This window comes from Falco rusticolus, chromosome 9 (genome assembly GCF_015220075.1).
Source record: "Falco rusticolus isolate bFalRus1 chromosome 9, bFalRus1.pri, whole genome shotgun sequence".
Classification (NCBI taxonomy): Eukaryota; Metazoa; Chordata; class Aves; order Falconiformes; family Falconidae; genus Falco; species Falco rusticolus.
Window position 1 is genome coordinate 50244171 of NC_051195.1, and position 26500 is coordinate 50270670.

Consider the following 26500-nt stretch of genomic DNA (forward strand, 5'->3'; position numbering starts at 1 on the left):
ATGTGGAGATCTTCAATAAGCGGATGACAGTGGGCTTCCTTGGCATGTCGCGTCAGTGGGGTACCATGCAGCCCTTGCTTATCACCAGTGATTCTGCATTTCACTGGATCGGCATAAACCACACATGCAAAAGCCTTAGTTAGAGGAGTCTGCGGGGTAAGGCGTGGAGCTTGTACCTGGGCTCACCGGTCTGTGCATGGTTTTTTAAACCCTTGTGCTATATATGACCCTCAGTTATATTTCAGTGACAATATTAAGCTTTAAAAAGATGAGTGCAAAGAAAGGAGACCTCCAGATTTAGTTACTGCCGGAAGATACTGGGCACCACATAGTTGTCATTCTGCAGCAGACAGGGATTATCCATAAACCCTGTACCTCAAAGTGAAGGACAGTAATAAAACTGACCCCAGGCGCACTTTGAACTTAGTTACCTCTGATTAATTAAGTTTTTCCTTCCTTGAGCCTGATTTAATGCTTATGCTCAGAATGAAGGATTTAAGTTAAGAAACTGTTGAGAAATTGAAGGACAGCTCTCATCCCTTCTTTCTCCTCTCATCCCCTTCCCTATCACATGCACACACACATGGATAGTAGAAGGCTTGATCTGGCTGCTGAAAAATCAGTCTCTGAAGGCATTCCTGTCCCTGAATTCTTGTCATACCTCTTGCAATTGCACCTCTTTCCCTGTGGATTTTCGTTCCTGCCAAGCTTGAAATGGCAGCGGAGCATGGCAAACACTTGGCTAATGCTGGCCCAGGTCTGGGGGCAGTGTGGAAGGTGTAATAGTGATTCTGTATTTATATGGAAATGAGGAAGGTTTCTGTGGAGCTCTGGGGTATCTTTCATTCATTCATTTAATGGCTGAGCTTTCTGGGATGTTTTAAATCCTTCAGTGGCAGGGCTGAGGCACAGCACTGCCGTACAGGACCCCAAGTTCAGTGAACTTTTCCTCTGCTTTGGACAGCAGGGGCTGGGAGTGAGGATGAGACCGTGGCTGGTTCCGTGGCTCTCCAGTGTGCAGGCTTGCACAACAGCCCTGCAACTTCACATCCCTCCTTGGTTAATAGCTATAATTCTTGTAATACAAGTTCATTAACATTCTGGTATTTACCACCTTCTATATGGGCAGGGAAGTGTTGAATAAAGCATAAAGAAACCTGTGCAGGTACAATGGAAATGCTGGATTTAAAATTTTTGGTTGTCCTTGCAATGGTGTGCTTAGACCAGGAGGCAGTGTGGTTCGAAACAGGAATGTCTGGTGGGAGAGCGTGGCACCCTGCGCTGGCAGGGCTCCCTGGCACCGCCGAAACCCCCTGGGGCTGGAGACCTGTGCCAGAAGCCAGGGCCGGTGCTCCCCTTGTGTGCCACCGCCCGGGTCACCGGCTGAGTGACAGTGCTCGGAAATGCCGGTCCTCCCCTGACAGCGTGGTGACACTGCCTGCGCCAACAGCCTCTTCCTGTCCCGCAGCTCGTGCCTGTGCACAGGAGACAGGTGTGGTGCGGACACGGTGTTTTATGGCTGTGTGACAGCTCGGTGACTTGTGACTGACACGTGTAGGGCGATGCCCATGGCAGTAGTACAGAGCACTCTGCTGAGATGGACAGCCACTGGCTTTGAAAAGTCTGTTACGGTACGACTGGTGATAAGGAGAAGTGCAAATATGAGCCAGAATGGCTCAATTTCTTCTTTTCCTCTGCTGCTTTGGTATTTGGTGACCACGATAGAATTGTTTTTAGAAGGAGTTTTGTAGAACATAGTTGGGAATATTTTTGCTCTTACCAACCAATTGAATCTGCTCGTGTCCTGGAAAGTCATTCAACCACTACTTTCCTAATTTGATTGCTGCGGTTGGTGTGCTCTGCGCAGCACTGGTGCTGTATCCCAATAAACACTCAAGGATTTAGAGGGGTGGAGGTTTTACATGTGTAGTCAGATCTAAAAAAACTTGTCAGAAATGATTCTGCTGATCCCTTAATTAGAATTCTTTAACCCACTTTTTGGAGGAGAAACAATTGTTTAGAGTAATGAGAGAGTATGTTTTGATTGAAGGATGTACAATAATCTGCCCTGAATTTGCTCTGACGCATTGTACCGAATTAACGTATTTCTCTATATTTGTTCATATTCAAAGCATAAATAATTTAGCATTTTGTCTCTCTCTGTGAATGTGAGAAGCATGCTTGCTGATTTCACATCAGATGGAGCAGTGATGTTTATTACAGTGATATTGGGGAATGATTGTTGCATATTTAATATCACTATAAATAAAAATCTTGTAGCTGTGTTCCTACTTGTGGGATCGGCATGTGGCTCTCTCTAACGTGTCTGATCTACAGCACTCAGAGCCTTTGTGTGATGAAAGCAGAGGCTTTGCTTGCCCACAGTGATACAGGGCGTAAGTGGCAACTGCATTTACCAGTGTGCCCCTGGCTGGTGTCCACCAGTGTCCCCCCGCAGCCCCCTCACCCCCACCTGCTCAAGCAAAACCATTTATCTTACACAGAAATACTCAGAGACTTACACTGTGTGACAAAGCAAATACCAGAAGTAAAACAAACCTCATTAAAATAAAGTGACTGGATGATAAGGTGAATGTTTAACATACCTTTTAAAAGCAGTATTTATTTTCTTCATTTTATCTTACTAATGCCTTTAAAAACTGCCTGAAAGTATTTTGTAGTAATTGCCAAATTAGCTGGAGTTTTCAGTGTTCTTACAATGGTCGTTGAACATCTCTGGTTTTAGTAGGTTTATTTCAAAGTGTGAAGAAAATACTGTGCAGTGGGTGAGTATCTGGGCCATGCCTATTATTCCTATTTATAATTAAAATTTCTTCAAAGTGTGGCACAAGTATTACAGCATCCTGCAGCACTGGGCCCAGGTGTTCTGCTGCCCAGTAGCAGTTTGGTGCTGGTTTGGTCCATCCTCTGCTGTGCGTGTGTGCAGGGTTTTGCTTGGGCGCCTTGCTGAACTTTGGCCTGTCTTCCAGCACCGTTTCCCATTTTCTCCTCGAAAATTCACTGGCATGGGGATAAATTCTTGTACATTTTACCTAAGACACTTGCCAGAGTAAAGGGAACGAGGCAGTGCTTGGCAATAGTGAAAAGCGAGGGAGAAAGAGCAAGCTTTGTCCATGAGCCATTTGCAAGCCAAGACGGTCCCGCTAGGTCACATTCTTGTTTTCCCAGCCTTGGCATGGATCGCCTCTTTTTAATGGAGTCCAGTGTTCCCAGTGTTTCCAAACTTGTTTCAGTGTTCACAGCAAGCTGCGATGGTCTCCAAGAAACAGTTTGTCTGGATCTGATTTAGAGCAAGGCAGCATCAGTGTTTGGAAGCATGAGAGTCTCCGCACGGGGATGCCAAGGGATGGATGTTGCTCCCACTTGTGCTTGGAAGGCGGAGGTCACTGAGAGGGTCCACATCAGTGTCTCGGGGTGGATTAGGCATGTGCTTGGAAGGCAACTCTCCCAGCTGTCCCCACTTAACTGTGCTTGAGTCTGCACCAGGGAGCAGTCTCGGCGCCTGGAGTGCTTTCAGCAGGAGCTGAACCCACTGATGTGCTCCAGGAGCAGCGTGGCACTGGTCCAGCCACCTCCCCTTGCTGGGGCGCGGACAGGGGACAGTCCTCAGCGCCAACTTTTCCTATTTAACGTTGGCTCCTGTTGCCCCATGCTACCTGCTGTTGTGGTCATGGCCCAAATACAGCAATGTTGGGGTATGAGAACTTCTGCGGAGGAGAAAAGCCCTTCCATCCAGCCCTGAGGAGTAACTCTACTGCAGCCAGCCACACTGGACAGTGTTAAACAGATGTGGATCAGAAATGGTTCCTTTACTGGAACGCAGCCATTTTGCTTGTTTAGTATTCTAAAAGCAGAGTTAATAACTATTTTTGTCCCTACTCTCATTTCTCACGTACACATGAAGTCTCTGCTGGTTTAGCTTGACAAGCCAGGCTGCAGTTACGATGCCAAAGATCTCAAAACTGTCATGGAGTAAGACAAGGATAAAGGGAAAAAACAACTTAGATAAAAGAGTTACGGACTCAGAAATGCTGCACGTGGCACACTTCCCAACCCTCAGAGGGACTTACTAATTTACATCATGGAAGTCTTTATGGTGCACAACTCAAGTGGCTTTCTGGCTCCACTTGGGATCTCATTGGATTTATGAAGAAGTTGCTTTCACATGTCTACAGGCAAAGGCATTTAAAAGCTTTTTTGTTTCTTAAAGCATATGCAGTAATAAAGTGTATAAGGGATAATATAAGAGAAGCCATGTGTCAAAGGTAGACCAAGACCGTACTCAGTAATTGCACATCAGCCTAATGCAGGTGGGGTTTTTTGCCTTCTTCCAAACAACAGCATTCAGACTTAGGTGCCCTTTGCTGCATCCTTGGAGCTCTCTGTCTGAGCAGGCAGGCGCTCGGGGTTAGGCACTGTCTGACATTATGTCACGGGCAGCCATTGGAGCAAGCATTTGGGTTTCGTCCCCAAGCTTCCTTCCAGTTCTGTTTTCCTTTTTTCAAGACAATTACATTGGTTGTTATTAAAATAAAAACAGAAGGGGAGTGAGATGATTCATCTTTCCAAGCAGCTTTGCTAAAGACTGTCATTAATTCAACATCGGCAGGAGCGTATCTGCTTGGGAAAATGTGCTTTGTCCAAGGGACTGCCAGCTCAAAAGGCTGCATCCTTCTTCACCTGGGAGGGCTTGAATGTAACCCTCTGCTGTGGGACCCAAAAATCGGTGTTTGCCCTGGCAGCGGCATCCCTTGGGATCAGCCAGGTTGGGGTGGGCAGACACAAGCGCCGGGTCAGGCCTCGGCTCTGTCTTGCGGAAGTGAACCTGTCTGAGCAGGACTGAAGCCTGCTGCCAGCGAACCCCCGTGGGAAGCATGTGCTGCTGCTGCCAGCCCAGCCTGAAACCATCTATTGCCCAGGGACTGGGGTAACACTTTCCACCAACAATAATCTCTTTATAAAAAACCAAAACCAAACAAAAAAAATTCCAACAAACCTTAAACAAAAAGTGTCAGTTATCCCATCATTTGTAAACACGGATGTGTGCGTTTGGGGCACCTCAGAGAGAAGGTGCTTGGCAGCTTTTCCGAAGTTGTCTAGATGCTGCACACAGCTGCAGGTGCAGCTGGTTTTGCAGAAGCGTGTGGGTTGGAGAGCGCAGAGCATTCAACCCTTCCCTCTGCGCCAGGGGAAGATTGCCTTGTGCTCCCTTTGCATTGCCCCCTGTAATCAGCCAACCACATCCTCATCAGTTGTGCTTTTCTCAAGTGTCCAAAGAAGAAGTGAAGTCGTGGAACATTTTTCTCACTTGGCAATTGTTTTGATTTCTCAGAAGTCTGTGTTGTATCAGTACTGGCCCTGTCCCACCCCCTTGATGCCGAATGAGCGCAGCAATGTGAATTGTTGTCCATGCATCTGTAAATGAGGTATGACTGGAGGTTATGGAGTGACTTAGTCACAGAATGTGCTCAGTTACTCATCAACAGCCAGGGTCCGTTTGTGTAATTCCTGTTGACAAGCTGATGATTTCCTAATGGAAAGACAGCCCTGGCACTGCAGGCATGCGCACAGCCTTCCAGCCAGGGCCTGGAGTGAATCACGCTCCACGTGATCCCCTCCAGCGAGCGAGAGAGCGAGTGTGTGAGTGTCGGTGTATGTCTGTGTGTGTCTGTGTGTGTGTCTGTGTGTGTGTCTGTGTGTGTGTCTGTCTGTCTGTCTGTGTGTGTGTGTGTGTGTGTCTGTCTGTGTGTGTCTGTCTGTGTGTGTGTGTCTGGGTTTCAGAGGCTGGCAGCAATTGAACTGGTCTGGAAGATGAAGTCAGGGAGCCACAAATACAAGCCAGGCAGTGAGCAGTAATACTCGGGAGGGGGCTGGTCATGGGAAATGGAGTTTTTTGCTTCACAGTTTGGAGCCAGTATGGACTGAGATGCCCAGCTGCTGCGTTTGGGGAGCACTGGACTGAGATGCCCAGCTGCTGCGTTTGGGGAGCACTGGAGAAGTGATGCTGTAGGAGGGCCCCCAAGGCCGTTCCCCCTTGCAGCCCCATGTGGCCCCTGCCACCCTGGCCAGCAGCCTGGGGAGGGGGTGCCCACCTGGGGGGCAGTGACTGAGCTCCTGGGTGGGCAGGTGGCATAGCTCTGGCTGAAAAGAGCTCCTGTTTCACCTGAACTGGTTTGGGAGCTTCAGCTGAATCACCAGCATTTGGCTGTGCCTGCGTGCCCCCTGGATGAATCCTGTGGTGCCGCCAGCCCTGTGACAGGGCTGTTGGAGGTGGCTACAGCTCGGTCCTGCCCTGCAAAGGAGAAACGGGGCAGTCTAGGGCCACACAGCCAGTACTTTTTAAACAGCTGCAGTTGTTTTATGAAGCCATTTTAGGTTTTAATGCCGCTTGTGCAGGACTGGTATCTGCAGTGCCTTGCAGCTCCTGTTTGTGATGGCGAGTGGAAAGCGGTTGGGTCTGGTTGGGCTGGGCTGGACTTTGCTTCACGGTGTTTACAGGGCTGTTGCTCGTTTGGGAACTAACTTGCTGCTTTCAGTTTTGATCCACTGAAATGGCATATAAAGACATCCAGCCTCTGGCTGGCGAGGCTGGCAGGGAGCAGAGGCAGCACAGCCAGCCAGCTGGCTCCTGCCGCTGGAGGGAGGTGAGTCACGCTTGCCCGCTGGTGCTGGCCTGGGGGGTGCCCAGGCACTGCCCGCTCGGTGCCCACCCGGGCGCACCACCCGCTGTTCTCCATGGCTCCCTTGCTCTGGTGCTGGCTGCGGCATCTGGGAGCTAAGGACAGGCTCCAGTACCCGGTGGGAGCCTGCCTGCCTCTGCCCTTCCCCACGCTGGGGATGCTCCAGGTCCCACCTTCTTGTGAGCAGTGCTGGGTTTCTAGCAGCTTTTCTTTTAAGCCCTCTACCTGTGCTTCCATCTGACCGAGTCTTGGGCAGGAGGGGAGGTGTGGGGAATGAGGGCAGGAGGTGGCAGAGACCTGGGAACAGGGCAGAGTGAAGGCAGTGGGTGTTGGGAAGGAATTTGCAGAGCTGGACCCCAGAGTTCAGCCTTTGGGCTGCTCTGGCTTAACCCTGCCCTAGCACCGTTCAGTCCTTATCGTCAGCTTTGGAGAAGCTTTCTGGGATCTATTGGGTGGGTGCTGTGTCTGACGGTGGGGCATGGTCAGTGCCAGGCGAGGGGAGCTGCCGGCCGCTCCATGCTGGGGCCGATGCTGCAGCTTTGGTGGCAGCCTCTGCCATGAGCAGCTGAGCTCCCGGGCCAGCACGGCCGTGTTCAGTGATGTAGGCTGATCTTTATAGTCAGTTAAACCTACAAATCTGTCAGCTGTCTCCCCAGGTGGAGCAGGTTCTGATTTACCGATTTACAGCTTGTGTTACTAGAGTAAATCACTCCACTAACAGCCAGCTGATGGGAGTCCAGCAGCGTCGCCACCCTGAGCTGGTTAAACTTCCCCAGCATGCCAGAGATGTCACCCTGGCTGGGGTGGGGACCCTGTGCCCGTCATACTCTGCCCCTTTGCTTTGCCTCATCTTATTTCCCATCAGAGAAGGCACAGTACCCTTTGCCAGCCATCAGCCATGTGCCCCTCCAAAACAGAGTCCAGTTTTAGCTGTGATGGTGTAAATCCAGGGCAGCCTCATCAGCTCAGGGGCAGATTGCAATTTTGTTAATGAGAACATACACTGTATTCCCAGGGATTTGACCTAAGCTTAGCATCTGTCAGGATAAGAAAAAGTGGTTTAGTGGCACTGGGATAGTGGGAGTTCAGAGGATGGGCAGCGGGACAGAGGGGGGTGCTGCTCTTCCCTCGTGAGGGACAGTTTTGTATTCCAGCAGAGAAAGAAAAAATATTTTTGGAAATCAGTTTTTGAGATATTAAATGACAAGGTAAATCTGAATCCTGCCTTTCCAGATCCAAACGTTTTGAATTTTCTCAGAAGAAAGTGAAATAAGATTTTTGTTTCTGCTATGCAGATTTGACCCTTCAGAGTTTGGGGAACCACAAAGCAAAGCCAGTGACAGTGAGTGGAAAAGGCAAGAGTCACGACCGTGTGTTAGGAGCGGAACCCAGGCTTGATCTGCAAGAAAAATATGTGTCCATGCAACTGTAATCTATTTACATCAACTCAGGCTCTTGGTGTAGTGTGTCTAAATAGTGTTAACTCATCTTGTGATCGGTACAGGCTAATGGCCTACAATGTAGGTTTACACTTTAAGAAGCAAGTAAAATTGCAGATGAGAGAGGCACGCTTCTACCTCAGAGGAGGTAAATGAGGCCAAGCCAGGTTGTGGGGAGCTGTGTGGTTACCCCAAAGACCTACTGCAAAGGAAAACCCTTCCAGATTCTCTCTCTATAAAAATTCTGCACAACACAACTATCAGTGTAAAATACAGACATTTTTGCAATGAAGATGAGCTGGGGTTTAATTTGGCTAAAAACTGAGGCAAGTTAATCCCGTTTAGGCAAGGATCAAACCAGTTCCAGTGCATCTGTGTCAGTGCTTTGCATCTCTCTAACTAGATTGATTAAAAATAACTTGGTTACAAAAGGAAAGTGTTTCTGCATCAGGGCTCAGCCCTGCCCCTGTTCCTGCCTTCATTCCCTTCCTGCAACAGGAAGGTTTTGGTCAAGTTCCCCTCCGGTTCCCTTGTGTCGAAGGTGAGGATGGAGATACTCGTGCACCAGACCAGGCAGCTCACAGAGCTTGTTCAGGAATCTCTGTGTCCTGTCCAGAAGATGGTATAAAGTGTTCCTGGTCAGAATGATTTACTGGGTCTGATTTCATCTCTCTGAGAGAAATGAGTAATCAATTGTTAGGAAAACAAATACCGGTTGACCTCTGTTTGAAGCTCGTATGTTGGTAACAGCATTAGGGGGTTGTTATCTTCCGCTATCACAGACAACTCTAAATGGGTCTGAGGCCAAATTTAGAGGAGTTGAGCTTTCACCCCTGGCAGGGCCAGTGGGTGTGAGGTCCTTGCAGCCCTGGTTGCTCTCTAGGCTGGCGAGTCAGTTGGAGCCAGTGTGTCACGGAACGCAGCCTGGGACTGTACTGCACTTACAGCCCCAGCTCCAGCCCCGTGTCCCCCAGGCTGGCAGCCTGCCCTGTCCCCCTCCCCAGGAACTCCTGGCATGTTGCCATGGGGGGCACCCACTGGCACGGCTCAGGCAGAGCGAAGGGGGGGCTGTAGGTCCGCGGCTCCCTGAGTGAATGGTCAGCAGCAAAGCTGAAGTGCTACTTGTTGTCTTCTTTTAATTAATACATTATTCAGCCAGGGTGAGAGGCTTTGTACTTTTGAGGTCTGATGTAGATTTGCAAAGCTTTGTTGCCACCATGGCCAGCTTTGTCCTGCAGGTACCAAAAGGAACACCCTGTACAAACACATTGGCATTCATGAACGGGTTCAGAGCACAATACACTGCCCCTGGCTTTGATAAGAGCCTGTCCCTCCCTTCCCTGGAGAGTGCTATCCTGACTACATTTTGAAATCACAAACTGTGATGCTTATTTAAAGTAGAATAGCCTGTGTTTTCATCTTCGGGAAGCCACATCCTATCCTCAGCCCTGTGTAACCGTAACTAGCTCTCAGCAGCTTTCACAGATGTACCAATGCAACAGCCTGTGCCCACAGCTGGGAAACCAAGGCACAAAAAGGCAGTGACCACACCAACCCTGTGTAAAAAAGACGGAAGCTTTTTTTTTTCCAGTCTGTACTTACTCTTGGTATCACTGTGAGATTTTATCAGCTCTTGCTATTCAGAGATTTATATGAAATCATTTATATTCCATTGAAGTAATTTTCAGAGATTAATTTCTTAGGGTATTAGCATTGATTCCTGAGTGCACGTGCCCTCTCCTCCCACCACCAGTCTCTATCCAGGGAGAGCTGCATTGTCTGAGTTGGAGGAAAGCTCACTTGCCCTAATTTATTGAAAAAATTAATTTTAGGTTTAAAATGGGGCTGTCATTTATGACCCCCCTTCAATCTGTTCTTCACTCCTGAGTTTTCACTCTGACCTTTTCCATATCTTAAATCCTCTGGGCTGTACGCTGTGTTCATTAGTTGAACATTCAGAAGGGAGCAGCAGGTGTGGGTTGTGGATAAGGACTGCATGCAAGCTTGGCTCCGTGCTTATCCACGTACCCCTAGCAGGCTGTGGCTGTAATTTAATTTAGGGCAGTGCCAGGATTTGGACTTTTTAAGAGTTTTTCACAGTTTGTAAGTATTAATAACAATTTTTACATCAGCTGTGGAAGTAGCTGCCCCCTGGCATTGCATGGAGTATGCAGTAATGATACCTGCACTTTACAAAAAGAGCTGGAGTACGGATGTGGTGCACCCCAGTAGTGCAGTTGAATTCCTGGTCAGGGAGGCTGGAATGGTAGAGCCAGCCTGGTGAGAGAGGGTCGGGGGTCCCAGCAGGGTCACTGGGGCTGACCCGGGCTCAGTGCAGAGCTGCGCTGCGTGCGGCTCGGGGAGAAACAGGTCATTCCTGGAAATGGGCTGTCAGCGTGAGTCAGAAAGGAGAGATGGACAGACCAGTGAAAACCAGTGAGGTGATCTTTAGAAATATCTTTGCTTTTCCTACCTGTCCAGTTTTGGGCCCCCCACTACAAGACAGACATGGAGGTGCTGGAGCGTGTCCAGAGAGGGGCAACAGAGCTGGGGAAGGGGCTGGAGAACAAATCTGATGGGGAGTGGCTGAGGGCACTGGGGGTTCAGCCTGGAGACCAGGAGGCTCAGGGGGGACCTTCTCGCTCCCTCCAGCTGCCTGAGAGGGGCTGCAGGCGAGGGGGGTCGGTCTCTGCTCCCAAGTAACAAGCGACAGGACAAGAGGAAATGGCCTCAAGTTGTGCCAGGGGAGGTTTAGGTTGGATATTAGGAACAATTTCTTCACTGAAAGAGCTGTCAAGCACTGGAACAGGCTGCCCAGGGAGGTGGTGGAGTCACCAGCCCTGGAGGTGTTTAAAAAACGTGCAGATGCGGCGCTTAGGGCAGTGGGCTTGGCAGTGTGGGGTTGACGGCTGAGCTTGATGATCTTAGAGGTCTTTTCCAACCTAAATGATTCCATGATCCTGTGATTCTATTCTATGGGGGACTGCAGTCAGTATTTGCGAGCTTTCCAGTGCCGATGGCTTTTCCTGAGGTCCCATTCTGTCAGGCATGGCTGCACGGATTCTGCAGACAGACATGTCTTACTACTTGGGGATTTGGGCATGCTTTTAGTATGGATGAGGCTGTTTGTGGAGGTGCTGTGGTTCCTGTGTCAGTATTACTGATTTCTGTTGGTAGCTGCCTGTGGAGAGCACCCCAGAAGGGAAAGCCCCAGGCTGTCAGGAGAGGGGGGCTTGTAAGGTACCTCCAGCATCTGTGCCTGCAAGACAAGCCCAGGGACAGCACTAATGGGCTGGCAGTGTGCACCCCCCAGGCATGGGTCTGCCTTCAGCATTCCTTAGTGCTTTCTGATTTTCCTCTCCCTTGCCAGCATACGCTCAGATGCTGCGTACAAGAGTGCAAAAATACTCTGTCTTCCAAGGGCTTCCGTCTCCTGTAACATGCCAGAGGCAGAGGAGAGCAAGGGCTGGTGTGTGTGCTCCCAGGGATGGGTTGCCTACAGTTACAGCTCTGAAAGCCATGGAAAAATCACCAACTTCATCAGTGTGAATCTCTCATTCCATCTGAAAAGAAGGTTCCCATGAGAAGGATGTACTTTATATCCCTAAAAGACACTAAAATCTATCTGGCTAGAAGGCAGATAGCAATTGGAAGAAATTAGCTTTATATCCTGGTGCCATCGCTGGATAAAATACACACAATCAGTACAAACTTTAAAATGCTTTGAGCTTCTCTTCCTCTTCTTCTTCTTCTTCTTCTTCTTCTTCTTCTTCTTCTTCTTCTTCTTCTTCTTCTTCTTTTTTGTTAAGGAAGAGTTCAGCAGCAGCAAAATAACATTTTCCTAACTTTATTCTGATTATAAACTTCATTGATTGGATATTTTTTAAGAACATCATTTTGTTTAAGAATATTATTCAGTCTCTGAAGTCAGCTATTACCTATTAAACTGAAGCTCTTATATATGCCAATACTATTAGACAGAAGGACAAATGAAAAAAAAAAAGTAGTTTAGGTGCTAAAACATGTATTTGTGTTTGTCAGGCTCAAAGTCATACGCCATCAGTAACCCTGTGTAGTTTAGATTTGAAATTCAAAACTTGACTCCTGCAAATGCTTCTTGGCTCCAATTGTTGTTGAATGTTAAGTAGTGTCTCTGAAGTGAGACTAATAGCACAAAATGATATTGAATGTTTGCAGGAATGGGACCTCACAAAAAGGTTTATAAAAATCTGCTGCTAATAACAGTGTTACATTTTGAATAAAACCTCCAGAAAAGATGAGTGGCATCTCAGTAAAAACAGGATTCCTGTTGATTGGGATTACATTCCTAGAGGAAAGTCTAAGGCTTGTTCAGAAGAGCAGAAAAGTGAAGCTAATTACAGGCAGAAAGAGAAATTGGCTGGTCCAGATCCACTGTCTAGCCACTATGAAATATGGCGTAAAAGGCAGCATTAGTCAGAGGTTAAATATTCTTTCAGTGTAAATACTATTTGATACGGTGCCTGATTTTTCAGAAGTGCTAGATGTCAATTCTGCTACATTGCTGCAGCTCAGCTTTTGTGAACGTTGGGCACGTTTTAATGAAGTGGGTGAAGCACTCTTTAAATAATCTTTTCATTTAATCTGGCCATTGTTCCTGTAGTCCACAAGACCTGGGTAAATTTTGTGCCCTTCAGCTTCAGATTACCTTTTGGCTGAAATGGGACTGAAGGACAAAATAAACACAGCCAAGGTTACAGGCTGTTGAGTTCCGTAGTTCTCGAGCACTCAGAGGCTGCTGTGTGAATATGCAGTCTGAGGAAGGAACACTGGGGGTTCTGACAGTCAAGTTAAGGGTGTCTGCGGTGAAATCTGTACGTTGTTTGACGGTGCCATAGGTTGTGGTACATGCACTGAAGAATTTTTTCCAAAGAGCCCCACAACAGTGACCATGCCCACCCCAGTGCTCAAGCAGCAACCCGGTAACAGCCAGCCAGTTGTGCAATTACAGGTCTTTTAATGTTAATTACGCTGAAATACGGGGTTGTTTGAACTTTCTAAAATAAGTGGGTTTTACAACGTCAACAGGTATTTGATTTTAACTGTAAATTTGGAATAAACCTGGATAATCGCAGTCCCTTCCACTGCTAACTCTTCAAGATTATCAGGGAATTACCTTTTTCCCAGTGATAGTGTGGTCATAAGGTGCTGGCTTCACAGTCAATACAGAGTGAGAGATACCTGGGCGTACCAGCTCGGAAAGGCAAACGCAGCAGGAGTTTGGAAAGTCACTGCCCAGAGGGCTGGAGGCGAAGCCGTGTCTGACCATCCTCCCTGTCCCGCCGAGGAAGCAGAGTAAGCCTGGCCTGGCTGGGGCCAAAGGAGAGACAGTGACCCAGGAAGAGAGGACTACAAATAACACAAATAATAATCACTGAGCCTAACTGTGAATGGAAAACTTACTCTAATAACCCACTGAAGGTACCGTTCGACCTGACCTCTGATGAAGCGCGGTGGCTCTCCTTTCGCAAGTGCCATTTCTTAAGCAGTCAGCGGGGGGGTGGGTGCTGGGTGCCCTAAGAGGAGGTGCAGACGTGAAGAAGGGGTAGGGTCACATACCGTGCCCCGGGGAGGATGCCGGCGTTGGCAATGACAGTAATAGCTCTAACCATGTTGTACACCTGCGTATCACCCTCCGAACAGATCCGCCTGCGGGGAGAACAAGAGTCTTCAGGGAAACACCACCTTGTGCAGATGAGGAGTGAGGTGCAAGCTTGCTTTGAGGAAGCTGGGATAAACCCTGGCTTGGAATAAAATGAGCTGAGGCTGATGTACAGGCTTCTTTTTGGTGGTAGTAATGCTCACTGCAGCAGTATTTAAACAGAGTCACAGAGTGTGGTTTCTTCACTGCCCGGACCTCCCTGGGGAGGGGGAAGGAGCAGCCCCCCAGGCCCTGGTCTGCAGTAGCTTCTGCACCTCCTGAGCACACAGGGGTATTCAGCCAGGAGGCTGTGGGGAGGGCGAGGGAGTGAGTGACCTCTGCATTACAGACCTGCAGCCCCAAGAAGTCTGCGTGTTTTAGACACCACCCCGAGTCCAGCATGATCGCCAGGGCAGCCCACCGGGGCAGGGGCATGGCAGCATGAGACCCTCAGGAAGCACATTTGTCGTTTGTGGAGGCCATAGCGTGCAGAATGAATGTGCAGCAGGATGGTACCACAGAGCACCTGGGGCTCCAGGTTCATATGTTACTTCATCTCCTGATGCCTGGCTTGCGTGCCAGTCCTGCACAGACCGACCGTCTGGAATTTCAGGTCTGGGACAGGGAAAATTCAGCTGGGCAGTTCCCAGCAAAGAGAGCTCTTTTGCTGGGTGTTACTGGTCTTCTTCCTTGTCGCCTGGTAGCCGCAGTGGAGCTGTGCTGGGTCCTTACGTCAGCTGGAGCTGCCAGAGCTCCAGCATATCTGGCTTCCTGCTGGAGCGCAGGCCAAAAGCACATGCTTGTTGGGTTCCGTACTTCCTTCCAGATTGTCCTAATAATGTGTCTGAACGTGCAACAGAAAATATTCCAGCGCTGGGCTGCAGAGAGAACGTGGATTCTCTCCTCTACTGCTGCCTTCAGTCTGCTCCGCTCTCCACCCACTGCGAGTGTGAGGGCTTGTTCCAAAGTTCAAGTTCTGCATTTTCCTGTCTTGCCAGAAAGATAAAAGGGCTGGTAAAACTATAACTTGACCTTAGCATTGCACCGCAGCAAGGGAGATAAGGTGCTAAAGGAAATACAGAGAGCAAAGCACTGATGGCTGTGGGAAAGGGGACCCTGCAAGGCCAGGGTTCCCCGTCGAGGACCCGGGTGTGCTGCTTGGGAGCTGCTGGTGGGCCCAGCTCTCGGGCAGCAGTGGCAGTGGATTGCTGACCAGGATTTCAGTCTGGCGTGCACCATATTTTTGCTCTGCCGCACAAAGGACCCCTGTGCTGCTGCTGCAGATTTGAGAACGAAAAGATTGACTGAAGCTGCCTGTTATTATTTTTGGCTACTCCAGCAATGTATCAAAAACCTGATGCTGGGTTGGTGCTGGTGCCCTACTTTATAGAAGCCCTGAAAAGCAGATCAAGGACAGCAAGCTTGTCTCTCTGCATGGCATCTGCCAGCAAAGGGTGAGAAAACTTCAAACCGCTGGCGGGGGAAACAGGGGGAGGCAAAAATGAGGCAAAACGTGCTAAACCCAGAGCCCTGCTTGCAGACTGCAAGGGGAAAGGGTCTGCATGTGCTCCGCTAAGGAGGTGAGGTGGGAAATGTGGAGACTGGGGTGTCCTGCTGCCAGCGTGGCTGGTGAGCTGATGCTGTTGTCCCCAGGGTGCGGTGGGGACCAGTTTACCCTGGAAGGACAAAAAGGACTCCATGGTGACACACAGTGCTCCTTGTTATTTGCACCCAGCCATAATGCTGCCAGTCTTTCACATTTTCTGCATCCTTTGGAGGTGAGAGAGGATCATGCCCACCTCTCTGGCTGAGGAGGCACAGAAGTGGGATGTGCAGGAGTTAGTGTCAAACTGGGCAGAGAACTTAAGAATTTTGACTCGTCTCAGCACTGCGCACGGTGGTGCTGGCTGAAGGGACGGTTCAGCTGGGAACCTGGTTTGCAGGTCTCTGGAGGAGGCGAGACTCCTGCCTCGGGCAGTGTCCCGCTCTGAGCCCAGCTTCCTTCCCTTCTGGCGCGGGGAAGCCCCCAGTACCCTTTCCAGTCAGGGATATTTGCTGCCTTCCCGTTTTCCCCTCCCGTGCCTGCTTTCTCCGCCGATCCTGAGCAGCCCTGCAGGACCGGAGATGTGCTTTGGTGCGGACACGGACGGTGGCCCTTGGGAAGTGGGAAGGCAGCAGCCGTCAGTAACAGGCAGGGGACGGTGCCGTGCGTGGTTTGTCATTTACTGGCCAGCCCTGCTGGGTTTCTGACGAGTAATGGAGGCATTTGAACACGCCAGGGTGACAGCCGCGGCCTGGCGGGGCTGGGTGAGGACGGTGCCGGCAGGGCGGCTGGACCGTGCTGCGGGCCCTTCCCCGCCGCCCCCGCTGCCCGGCTCCGGCGGAGCCTGCAGCGCCCCGGGCCGCGCCGGGAGTGCGGGTGGCCGGGCCCGGAGCGCGGCGTCCGCCCGAGCCCCGTCGGCTGCCTGCGCCGCTGGGCTGCGGTGCGCGGTGCGGAGCCGGGCTGCGGGAGCGCGGTGCGGAGCCGGGCTGCGGGAGCGCCGTGCGGAGCCGGGCTGCGGGAGCGCCGTGCGGAGCCGGGCTGCGCACCATGGCTCACGCCGGCTGCTGCTGCCGGCGCTGCCCCCCGCGGCGGCCCGCGCGGTGGCGGAGGTCAGTGGCTCGGCTCGCCGGAGCAGGGCGGGAGACGTGCCGAGCGGGCGGCCCGCCGGCGGTACCGCCTTGCCTCCTGCCCTCGCCGGTTCCGCCAGCCCCGGCGGGGGGCGCGGTGCCCTAGTGCGGGGCTCGCCAAAATAAAGGCTCCTGCAGAACGGGGTTTTCTTCCCCCGGGTTTTATCACAGCAAAATGAAAGCGGCGAACGGGCGGGCGGGCTCGGCCGCAGGGGCAGCGGCAGGTCGGCCGCGGGGGCGAGGCGGGTCCGGGCGGCGCGCAGGGCAGAACCGTCCCCGCCCCGAGCCGAGCCCCGGCTGCGTGCGGCTGCTGCGGGGCGGCGGGCGGGGGCGGCGGCCCGGGGCGCTCTGCCCAGCTACAGCGCAGCCAATCCGGCGGCCCCGGCCGCGGCGCGGCGGCCCGAGGGGGGCGGGGCGGCGGCGGGGCCGGCCCGGGGCGTTGGGGCTGGGGGCGGTGGCGCTGGGGGTCCCGCCCGCGGGCGGCGGCAGCGCGGCATGGCCGAGCCGGAGCGGGGCGGCGCGGCGGCGGCGCGGCGGGAGCCGGGCCCTGCGGGTGAGTGTCTGCCTGGGTACGTGCGTGTTTGGGTGCCCGGGTACGTGCGTGCCCGTGTACATGCCTCCCTGCGTGCCCGGGTGCCCGTGTACACGCGTGCGGGGGCCGGCGCTCTCCGCCGCCTAGCCCCGGGCACGGCCGTGGTTCCTGCGCGTCCAGAGCAAACTCGGGGCCCCGGAGCTCGGCGGGGGCTGCGGGCGCCATCCGGGGCCGGACCCGCACGTTGCCCGGCGGGGAAGCGGCCCTGCCTCGGGCGGGGCTGGTTGTCACAGCGGCGGCGGGCGGCGGGCCGGGGCAGCCCCGCAGCGGGGCCGGGAGCGGAGCGGGGCCGGGAGCGGAGCCGCTGCGGCTGCTGGCGGCCGCGGGGTGAGCCCAGCCCGCCGCTTGCCCCCGGCCACGGCTGCTTTTAGGAGCGCTCCGTCCGTGATTCTGTGCGTTAGGAATTTGTTTTCATCATTATTTATTAAATAATCGTTCATAAATCATTATTTCTAAAAAAAACCGTAGCTGCCTGAGGCAGCCGCCCTGGCCGGGCTCCGGAGATGGGGCTGGCGGCTTCGGTTCCCTTGTGGTTAATCCAGGAGGAGAGATCTCGCCTGGCATTGCCCGTCTTGTCCAGATTGTGCCTCCAGACTTAGGTTAAGCAACATTTCAGTGATACAAATGAAAACCTTTATCCGCAGCCTTTTCCTACCATGGAAACTTGTTGGTCTCAGATCTGGGAGCGCCCCGTGACCCGCAGTCCCTGCCTGGGGTGGTGGCGTCTGGGGGTCTCTGGGGCAGTGCTCCCAGCAGCTGTACCTCCTGGCTTTGCCCCTGCCTCCTTGGAGGTTTCCCGGCTGGTTTTGGGGGTTCGGTGGTCCCTGCCGGCTCTGGAGGCTGGTGCTGTGGGAAGGGCTGGTCCTCAGGGCTGTGCAGCGGTTTGGGCACCAGGTTGGAGCGGTGGATGTGCGGTTGCCATGAGCATCAGGTGCCCGCAGATGAGGCACGGTTTATGCTTGTTTAGGCCATTGTGATACCAAAAGATAATTTTTTTTTTATGTAAGCGTTGATTTCTGTTAAAAGCAAGATGGTGGTGCTGTATTGCTGCTGGGAAAGAGGGAGAAGTCCCTTTGCTTCTTAACAGTATCTTTGGTTATTGAGACTCAAGTACATTTCTGATCATCTTTTGCTTCTTGCTCTTGATGCATGTTGCTTGCTTTTGCAGTTTCTCCCATCCTGCGCATTACAGATGCAGTCAGCGTCCTTGCTGGTTGTACTGTTCTGGACTTTCAGGTTGTCACTGACAAACTTTGCAGTGGCGCGTTGTTAAACAAATACCTGCGCTCAGGTGCATGTCACGGGTTAAAACCATCCTTCAGGTTTGCTCTGGCAAAAACAACGTTTGGAATCTGCTATGAGCTGACAGAGTCCTTTTGAATGTAATTAATTCTGCTGCCAGTTAAAACTGAGAACAGTCTAAAAACAAGGGCGGACATTAATAAGTTTAATTATATGTCCTTTGTGTTGCTCAGCAAAGGTGTTGCATTAGTGAGGGTAACATGAGGCGGCGTGAGTGCGCTAGCTGGTGTTTCCCAGCGCCCTGTTGCCCAAAGAGCATCCACCTCCACTTCTGCCCACCAGCATTGCCGGGGCTGGTGTTCGGAAAATGGCAGGAGAAAGTTCAGGCTAGCAGAACACGGGAGAAGGATATGCTGCAGGCTGAGACCTCACCCATGTGTCCTGTCCTACGGGAAGAAAAACATTCTGTCGTTTTCTGGAAGCATGCAAGTTCCTTTGTGCTGTTGTTCTTGGTTATTCCCATAACATCGCTTTCTTATTTATTTGTTAAGTTGAAGCAGGATGAGGCATTGGGGAGGAATGGATGAGAACTCCCAGCGGTGGTCAGGAGGTTAGCGGGAAGTCAGCAGCAGGCAGGGGGGCCAGGCAGGCACTGCTGATGAGCAAGGAGAGGGCTTGAGGGAGAGCTGCTGCATAGGAGAGCCTGGTTTGCATCTACTGCGGGAAGAAATGCAGCCATCGCACCAGTTTGGGCCCTGCAGGGAGCGCAGTCCCAGTTTGTAACCAGCAGCAGCGCGGCTCCGAGCCTCCGGTGGGACTGGCTGTGCGCAGCAGAGCTGCCCGGCCCCTGGTGAAGCTGGCAGAGGATGGCGTGTGATTTACTCCCATCTGTGACTGCTAAAATCCTTCTCCCATCTGATGTTGCAAATCAATTTGGTGGAGTTGTCCACTTTGTTCTCAGTCATAACAAAACCTAATCCCCAGGCTGGAGACAGATTTAAATTCTGTCTATGCTGCATGTAGATCTCACGGTCTGTTCCGCTGTGTTTGTGCGTGCAGGACCACCTGCAGCGGACATGTGCTGCTGAGAGGGTAGGGATTGCCCTAAAGACCCTTTTCCCAGCTGGTCAGAGAAAAGAACTGTCAACCCTTGAAAAGCTGTATGCAGGGAATGTTTCCTGACCAGGAGCCTTGTCGCAGAGTCAAACCTGTAATTTAGGAGATCAGATCCCTCTGACAGTGGGGAGGCGTTCATTGCAAAGGCTGACTCAGCAGCTGGTATTAATGGGACAGCTTCGGCTTAGTGCCTGGACTTCTTTCAACATTCCCCAGTCTGCTTGTGCCTTCAGAGTAGAACAGTAGGAGATTTAAGAAAGGCTCTTTAATTTTTTCCCCATTGTTAATTGTTTCCCCAGTGTTGCATTTTGCATCTGCTCCATCGCTCTGCAGCTACCCAGCCAGGTTCCCTGTTTGTTTCTGTCTCTCAGAAACATCAGGAAAACTTTTAGCATAAAACCACAGAAGCAGCAGCAGCTGGGTGGTTTCAGACAGGTGAGGTTCTGAAATGAGAAACGACGGGGTTGCCCCTTTGAGGGCTTGTCTTCACAAAAAAGCAATTCTGGAATAAAAGCGTGCGAGTTTAAACACACAAGACCTATTCCAGAATAATTCTGTGTAGACAGGCCCTACATTTTTTCCCTCGTTGTAGCCTCGGCAGAGTATCTTTGTTCCTGAAAGAACATCGAGCCTGGACTCCCAGGCAGTCCCTCCGGTCATTCTGTGGAGCTGCTGCGTGCATGGTACGGTTGCTGCCTGCATTGCTCAGCATCCAGCCCTGAAGTTTGGTGAGGACAGAGTGGATTGCTACCCACGCTTGTTCCTCTGTGTCCACAAAGTCTTTGCTGCAGTCCACAAGGTGCTGGTTAGATGAGGTGTGCTGTCACAGGCTGGTAGTACCCGGCATCCCTAATTCTGGCTGGCTGTGGAGGAAGCAGGCAGGGGGGGATTGCATCCCTTCGCATGGTAATGTTTTATGACTTTCATTATTTAGAACAACAGTCCTCTCTTGTTGCTCTTGGGCAGTAAACCTCTTCCTTTAATAACCAGAGACTGCCTGTCTCTCTGTAGGACTCTCCAGGTCAGTGCCAGTAGCAGTAATGTTATTTCTCTTTAGAACTAATGTGGTCTTTTATGAGATTCCCACCAACCCCCCCCTTCATTTCAGCTGAACTTCAGGCAAGTAGAAAGGGATTAAAATAAGGCCCATGGCAAAAAGAACTGAATGTGCTGTTTGGAAAGAGGGTTTCCTGCTGTGAGATGTCTCTGGGCAGCTGGCCGTTCCCATCATACTAAGACAAAGGTGTAGGAACTGAATTTGATCAGCTTATGTAAGCTGGGATGGGACCTGGAATACACAGCGAGTTATTACAGCAAGAGGTTGGATGGCCCCACAGGCAGCATTTTGAAAAGCGATGGTGGAGGGATGAATTTGAACAAAGTACCTGTCATCTTGGAAGTGTATGTACACAGTAAGCAAACGATGTTCCAGGTGACTTTGCCTGTTAGGATGTTGGATGGCTGAGGAAGAGCAATAGTTTACAAGGACTCTGGTGTCTCTCTTGCCACAGATGCTGCGCTCTGCCCACGCTGGGTGCAAGCAGGCAGAGCTGCAGAGTATCCGTCTTCGTTACACTGTTTTGGGGACATCAGGTTGTCTCCTGGTGGAAACATGCCTGCCTCCCTGGGAAGAGACCCTGGCTGCGGATGGTGAACCTCGGGCAGAGCTGGAAGGAACCCAGACGAGCCCCCCAGCAGCTGGGGCACACGTCAGCACAGCCGCACCAGTGCCCGATGCCGCATTGCAGGCTGGGTCCAGCCATCTTAATATTTCTGCACTTCTTTATCAGCAAGTGGATTTGTTGGGGGTTTTTTTAGCACTTGCCAGGCTTCACCCAGTAAATTGTCTTTGGACGAAGCCCTCCCTGTCCATATGGCAGTGCAGATGGAGATGCTCTGGCACCGAGGGCTTCGCTGTGACATGCAGGTGGGGCGCTTGTGTTCTCCCTGCCCAAACCGGGAACGCTGATCAGCCTTTCCAGTAAGCAGAGCACCCTCACCCTGTGAGCCAGGGAAGCAGCTTATGGCCTTGGAAGGACCATTTTCTTACTGTTAATGCAAAGGGAATTCGGTGGGTGCTGTGACAGGGACTTGCAAACATCTTCCAGTAAGTAGGCTCCTGCTGCAAATGTCACGTTACTTACCAGAGGACATGAGAAATGATCTCTGCTCTGGAACAGGCTGTTACAACGCAAGGGCCATGTGCCCTTCGAAGACTGGTTGTGTATAGCCCTTCCTTGCCTCTGGGGCTCTGCAGGCGTCCCCTGGGCCGTGCCAGACTGCCGCGGGTTCAGTGCCGTCAGGGCCAGTTCGGGAGTGCTGGGCAGAGGATGGGGCCAGTTGCCCTAGGAGTAGGCTCTGCATGGTGCTCATCCTGCTCTGCCGGGGCTCCTCCGGCAGACAGATCTCTCATCCCTTCTGGTGAGATTCCAAACGAGAGTCTCTAATTAATGACATCTCCGCACTTAGCTATTGATACACAGACAGATGCTGGGCCTTTTAGGGCTGGTTGGAGACAGGCAGCGCTCCCTCTGTACGGTGCAGCAGCTGGTGAAAAATATTGCTGTTACTGACCTGGGTTGGATCCGAGCGGCCGTTCAGGAGTAAAAAGCATCGTGGGAGCAGGTCCTGCCGCAGCAAGAACCTGACAAACCTGACAAATAGCCTCCTCCCTAAGAAAAGTCCCGTTAATTTTAGGATTCCCAGAGGCATACGGCAGAGTATGGAGGGATATAAATAAGCATTTGCTGAATCTGGTGAGAACATAATATGTCCTGAGAAACTCCCCCTTGGTAATTCTTAGTATTGCACATCTGTACTCCCACCCGTGGCCTTGCAGCTGCAGTAATTTTAAATGAAAAATAGACTTGTTTTAATTTTAACAAAAATTCTTAGGCCAGCATGGTGCAGTCCAGCTCGGCGATGCACATGTGTGCATTACAGCATGTAGTTCCTGAGCTAGGGGTTCAGATCATCAATATTTGTATTTGTCCACACGAGAGTGTGAGTCTCAGCTTGGTTACTTACCTTTTCTATTTTCATCTGTAAAATATGGAAATAAGATCTACCATAAATGCCTTGATTCTGGACTTACTGGGGCTCGGTGAGCAGGCTGTGTTGTCAGGTCTTGAGCTGCTGGATATTAGTTCTGCACTCAGCATCCAAAGGGAACTTGATCTGTCTGCCTGTATTACAGTTAATTTACAGTATCATTCAGAGCAAAAGGGTATGGACCCTTTTCTGTGAAAATAGTGTAAAATTGCCACAAAGTACTGGGAAATGACTGTGCTCAGTTCCTAAAGATCAATTTATTCACCATAAGAGATATGGGGTGAGTGGGCAGTTTTAGAGAATCGCTAATGGGATGGAGAGCCTTTTGCTTCAAAGCCACCGCTTCTGATCCGGCACAGGGCTGTCCTCACCCAGGGCTTTTAACATCTGGGGGCTGGTGGTTGTCCCCTGAGAAAGGACTGTGGTGTCACAGCCTGGTTTTCTGCAGACCCCTGCACAGGTGCCGCCACGGCTGGTCCTGGCTGCCAGCCTCAGTAGGTGCAGGGGTGCCTGGGGACCGCTGCCACCAACCCCCTGGGCAGTCTGTCCCCAGGCTGGTTACCCTGCGGTGCTGCGGGCAGGAGGGGTGGCCTGCAGCTTTCAGAGCAGTCCATTTAGCATGCTCAGCTGGAGAACCCAGCTGCGGGCTGGTCTGTTGTCACCTGGGGGTTCATCCATGGCAGGAATCTTAATGGCAGACCTGGGGAAGCACCTGTCTATCTGCTGCAGCTGTCTTAGAATCTCCTTTGGCTGGTTTCTGGCTGCGGCTTGGTGTGTGATTCACTGGGAGCTATGAATTCTGCACGCACTACTGCAGTTTCTCTTGTGTTTTGGTCAGTTTGTTGTAGAGAATGACAAAACTCAACACATGGCAGAAGCAGCAATCTGAGAGTATACTGGGGTCATTGTTTCGCTTATAAAAGACCACGATGAGAATATCTCAAACTCCCCTTATTTCTGTCTCTCCATGCCTTTGGAGAAGGCGTTGTATTCTTTGTAGAGAGAGGGACATGTGGTCTTTTTGAAGACCCTAAAGCGCTTGCCAGAGGTTTTAAAGGTCAAGAGTTACCGGGATCAGAGCTTTTGTGAGCTGGAACATTTTACATGGTGCAGGCTATAGAGAAGGCAGCTGCTCCCTTTGCTCTCAAGGTATTTTTTTCCCTGGCCACTTCATGGTTTTGCTGTGTTTTCCCTGGGAGTACCTAGCTAGGTTTCTCTTTTTTTTTTTTTTTTTTTTTTTTTTCCCCCCCCTTGAGCTCTCTGGTTTTGCTTTAAGAGTTACAGCACCATTGATTGTATCAGCTGTCTCAAAAATGGTGTGCTGCTTGCTGTCTGTGGGCTCCCTGCTGCTAAATGCTGCCAGTGGGACTCCGGAGCATTTAGATCAATCGATAGGGCTATCATGGCCTTATTTTCCACACTGTCCCCATCCTGGGGACGTGTGTAACAATTGGAGAGAGCACACGAGCCCCGGGCTTGTTGGTTACAGAGGATCCAGACTCTGGCTGCGTCCGTGGTACAGATGTGTGCAGTTTGGTGGGGAGAGGAGGGCGGAGGGATGTGTTCTGCCCTGGTGGTGCCAGCTGCTCCCCAGGAACACTCTGTACACAGTGAGCGAGCACAGGTCTGGGGTTTTAGAAGGATCTGCCGTTAATTCCTCCCCATTTGCAGGTAACATCCTTCAGCAGGGACTGGGTCGGTAGGAGAGGGTGCTGCAAAACAGTGTGAGATGAAGTAGGATGCTGCTGGGATCTCCTGTGTGCATGCAAACCCAGTCCTCTGCTGCCATTGGTGCTAAGCACCTACAGAGCTCAGCACTGGGTGCTGCACTAATGAGGTTCGTGCTGGGGCCAGCCGGCCTCCCTGATCCCCTCCTGGTGCAGCACAGCTGGAAGCTCTCTGGCAGCAGGTATCGTGGCCGTTTGCAGACACACCCAGCTGTGCAGGGACCCACAGCCTACAAACTGCTAATCACGTAGAAAAAACATTTATTACTGAAGATACAGCCTGTAACAGAACCTGCTCACCAAATTATAAATGGGACAATGTAGCAGTCCCTGCTATTCTGAGCCCTTGGTTATCTCGTGGCAAAAAAATACCCAGGACTATTCTGCAGTTGTTGCTAACAGGTGGACTAAATAATTTATCTGCGCAGAAAAGCATCCACTGATAACTGCTATATTTTTCCTCTAGATCCCATCTAATGCCGAGGCTGAAAGAATCACGCTCCCACGAGTCTTTGCTCAGTCCCAGTAGTGCTGTTGAAGCTCTGGATCTCAGTATGGAGGAAGAAGTGGTCATCAAGCCCGTCCACAGCAGCATCCTGGGACAAGACTATTGCTTTGAGGTAAGGAGCCCCTCCGTCCCTCCCCGGGGCCGCTGCTGCCACGTGATGGGGCTGAGTGGGGAGCCAGGTGTGGGCTTCTCTCGTGGGCTCTTGCTGTTACAAAGTGTTTCTGCTCTGAATTGCTACGCAGAGACCATTTTACAGGCAGAAAATTATTCCCATCTTTCCAAGGAGGATCATATCCACAAAATCGGAGCAATGAGCTCTTTGCCTGCTAACTGTTGTCGCAGCAGAGCTCACTGCTGGCGCAGGTGCTGAACTACTTAAGGCTGTGTGTTAGCAGAGCGTAGGTTTGTAGTTTGTGTTCATCCAGATACTAGAAAGTGCTAATCCCTACTCATTGCTCACAAAGACATTAGCCTCCTGTGGTCAGTGGGAGCGCTGACGACTTTGTCTAGGAAACTGAAGCTTCGCTTGTTTGGGTAAATAAAAAAATCTGTGAGTTATTTCAGGGTTTTTTTAACACCTGTTATGGCGTGTGGTTAGGTCTGTACTAGCGGGAGGTAGTAGGACACATACAAACCAGTCTGTAGTCAGATAATTCGATGTAGCGTGTCTTGGGAATCATTTGTCCTGCGACATGGATGGCAAAGTATTACTGCTTATGGCAGTGGCTGGATATAGAACTGGGAAGCGGTGTTCTTACAGTAGCAGTGTGGTCGATACTTGTGTTTCTGTGAAGAGAGGGTAACCTGTTTGTACTTGGGCGTAGAAGAGCAGGTAAATGGTATACCCATGCTTGGATTGTACTGTAGGGCATCGTGGGACTGCAGGCTTTCCTTGGATGGGCAGCACCAGGTGAAAATGGCTTTGTCAGCGTCCAAGAGGAGTCAGGCTGGAGAGGTGAAGATTTTTTTTCTTTACTGAAATCAGCACACTTTGAAAGAAATCAGTTAAAAGATCCATTTCTTAAAATACAAGCAAGTAACACAAAAACGGTCTTACAAAAAATAGCTCCAAACATAAACTCTGAAGTGGGCTGAGATATAAATTTTCCAGTGCTGTTCATTCTCTGTAGAATTGAGCAAGTGCGGCAGGTCAGGAGGAGAACAGTTTTGTAAATTATATGGCCTCTATTACATTCCACTCAAGAAAGATAAAATGAAGCTAGATGGAAAATAGATGTGACATCCATAATATAAGACTTGTTTACCAATTCTGCTCAGTGCACAAGAGCAGAGGGAAGGGATGTGAACAGTACTTGTAGAAAGTTGACTGAGAGGGAAATTACACAAGTCATGCACTTGTAAGGAGGAAGAAAATTTTCTTTTTAAGTGAGTTGGATAAAGAAGAGTCATACAGAAAAAAAGAACATGTTAATTGCTGTTCTGCAAATCCTGCAGAGGAAAGGCAGAATGCCAGAAAACAAAAGGGACATTGATTTGTAACTGATGGTTACTCATCAGCAAGCTCCAGCGGGAAGGACTGAGGTGAGAGCTAAATGGCATATTGTGTTAATGCGTTGGTCTTGCGTCTCCAGAGAGCTGCTTTCAAATTCCGAGTGAGGTCAGCACTGAAATGAGTTTGCAGATCTCCCAGGATCCCTGGTGGGTAGCAGGCAGCGGCCACAATCCACCGTGCATCTCGGTACAACTGATCGGAAGCAAAGGATTAGAGTTGCATTGGGCAGCACAGGGCCGGAGGGATGAGCCTGGGCTGTGC

General features: G+C 51.1%; 1 protein-coding gene across 9 annotated transcripts in view; it reads left to right on the forward strand.

Annotated features, from left to right (window-relative positions):
- LOC119153247 (DAB2 interacting protein) overlaps positions 1-26500 on the forward strand; it is a 210515-nt gene that overhangs the window by 138053 nt on the left and 45962 nt on the right. For 7 of the 9 annotated variants that reach the window (XM_037399415.1, XM_037399416.1, XM_037399417.1 and 4 more), the window contains one exon: positions 24685-24838. In XM_037399415.1, coding sequence (XP_037255312.1) covers positions 24685-24838 — 154 coding nt within the window. Of the gene's footprint in view, positions 1-14891; positions 15275-16999; positions 17044-24684; positions 24839-26500 lie in introns of those variants that run through there. The other 2 variants (XM_037399419.1, XM_037399420.1) reach the window with 2 other exon arrangements.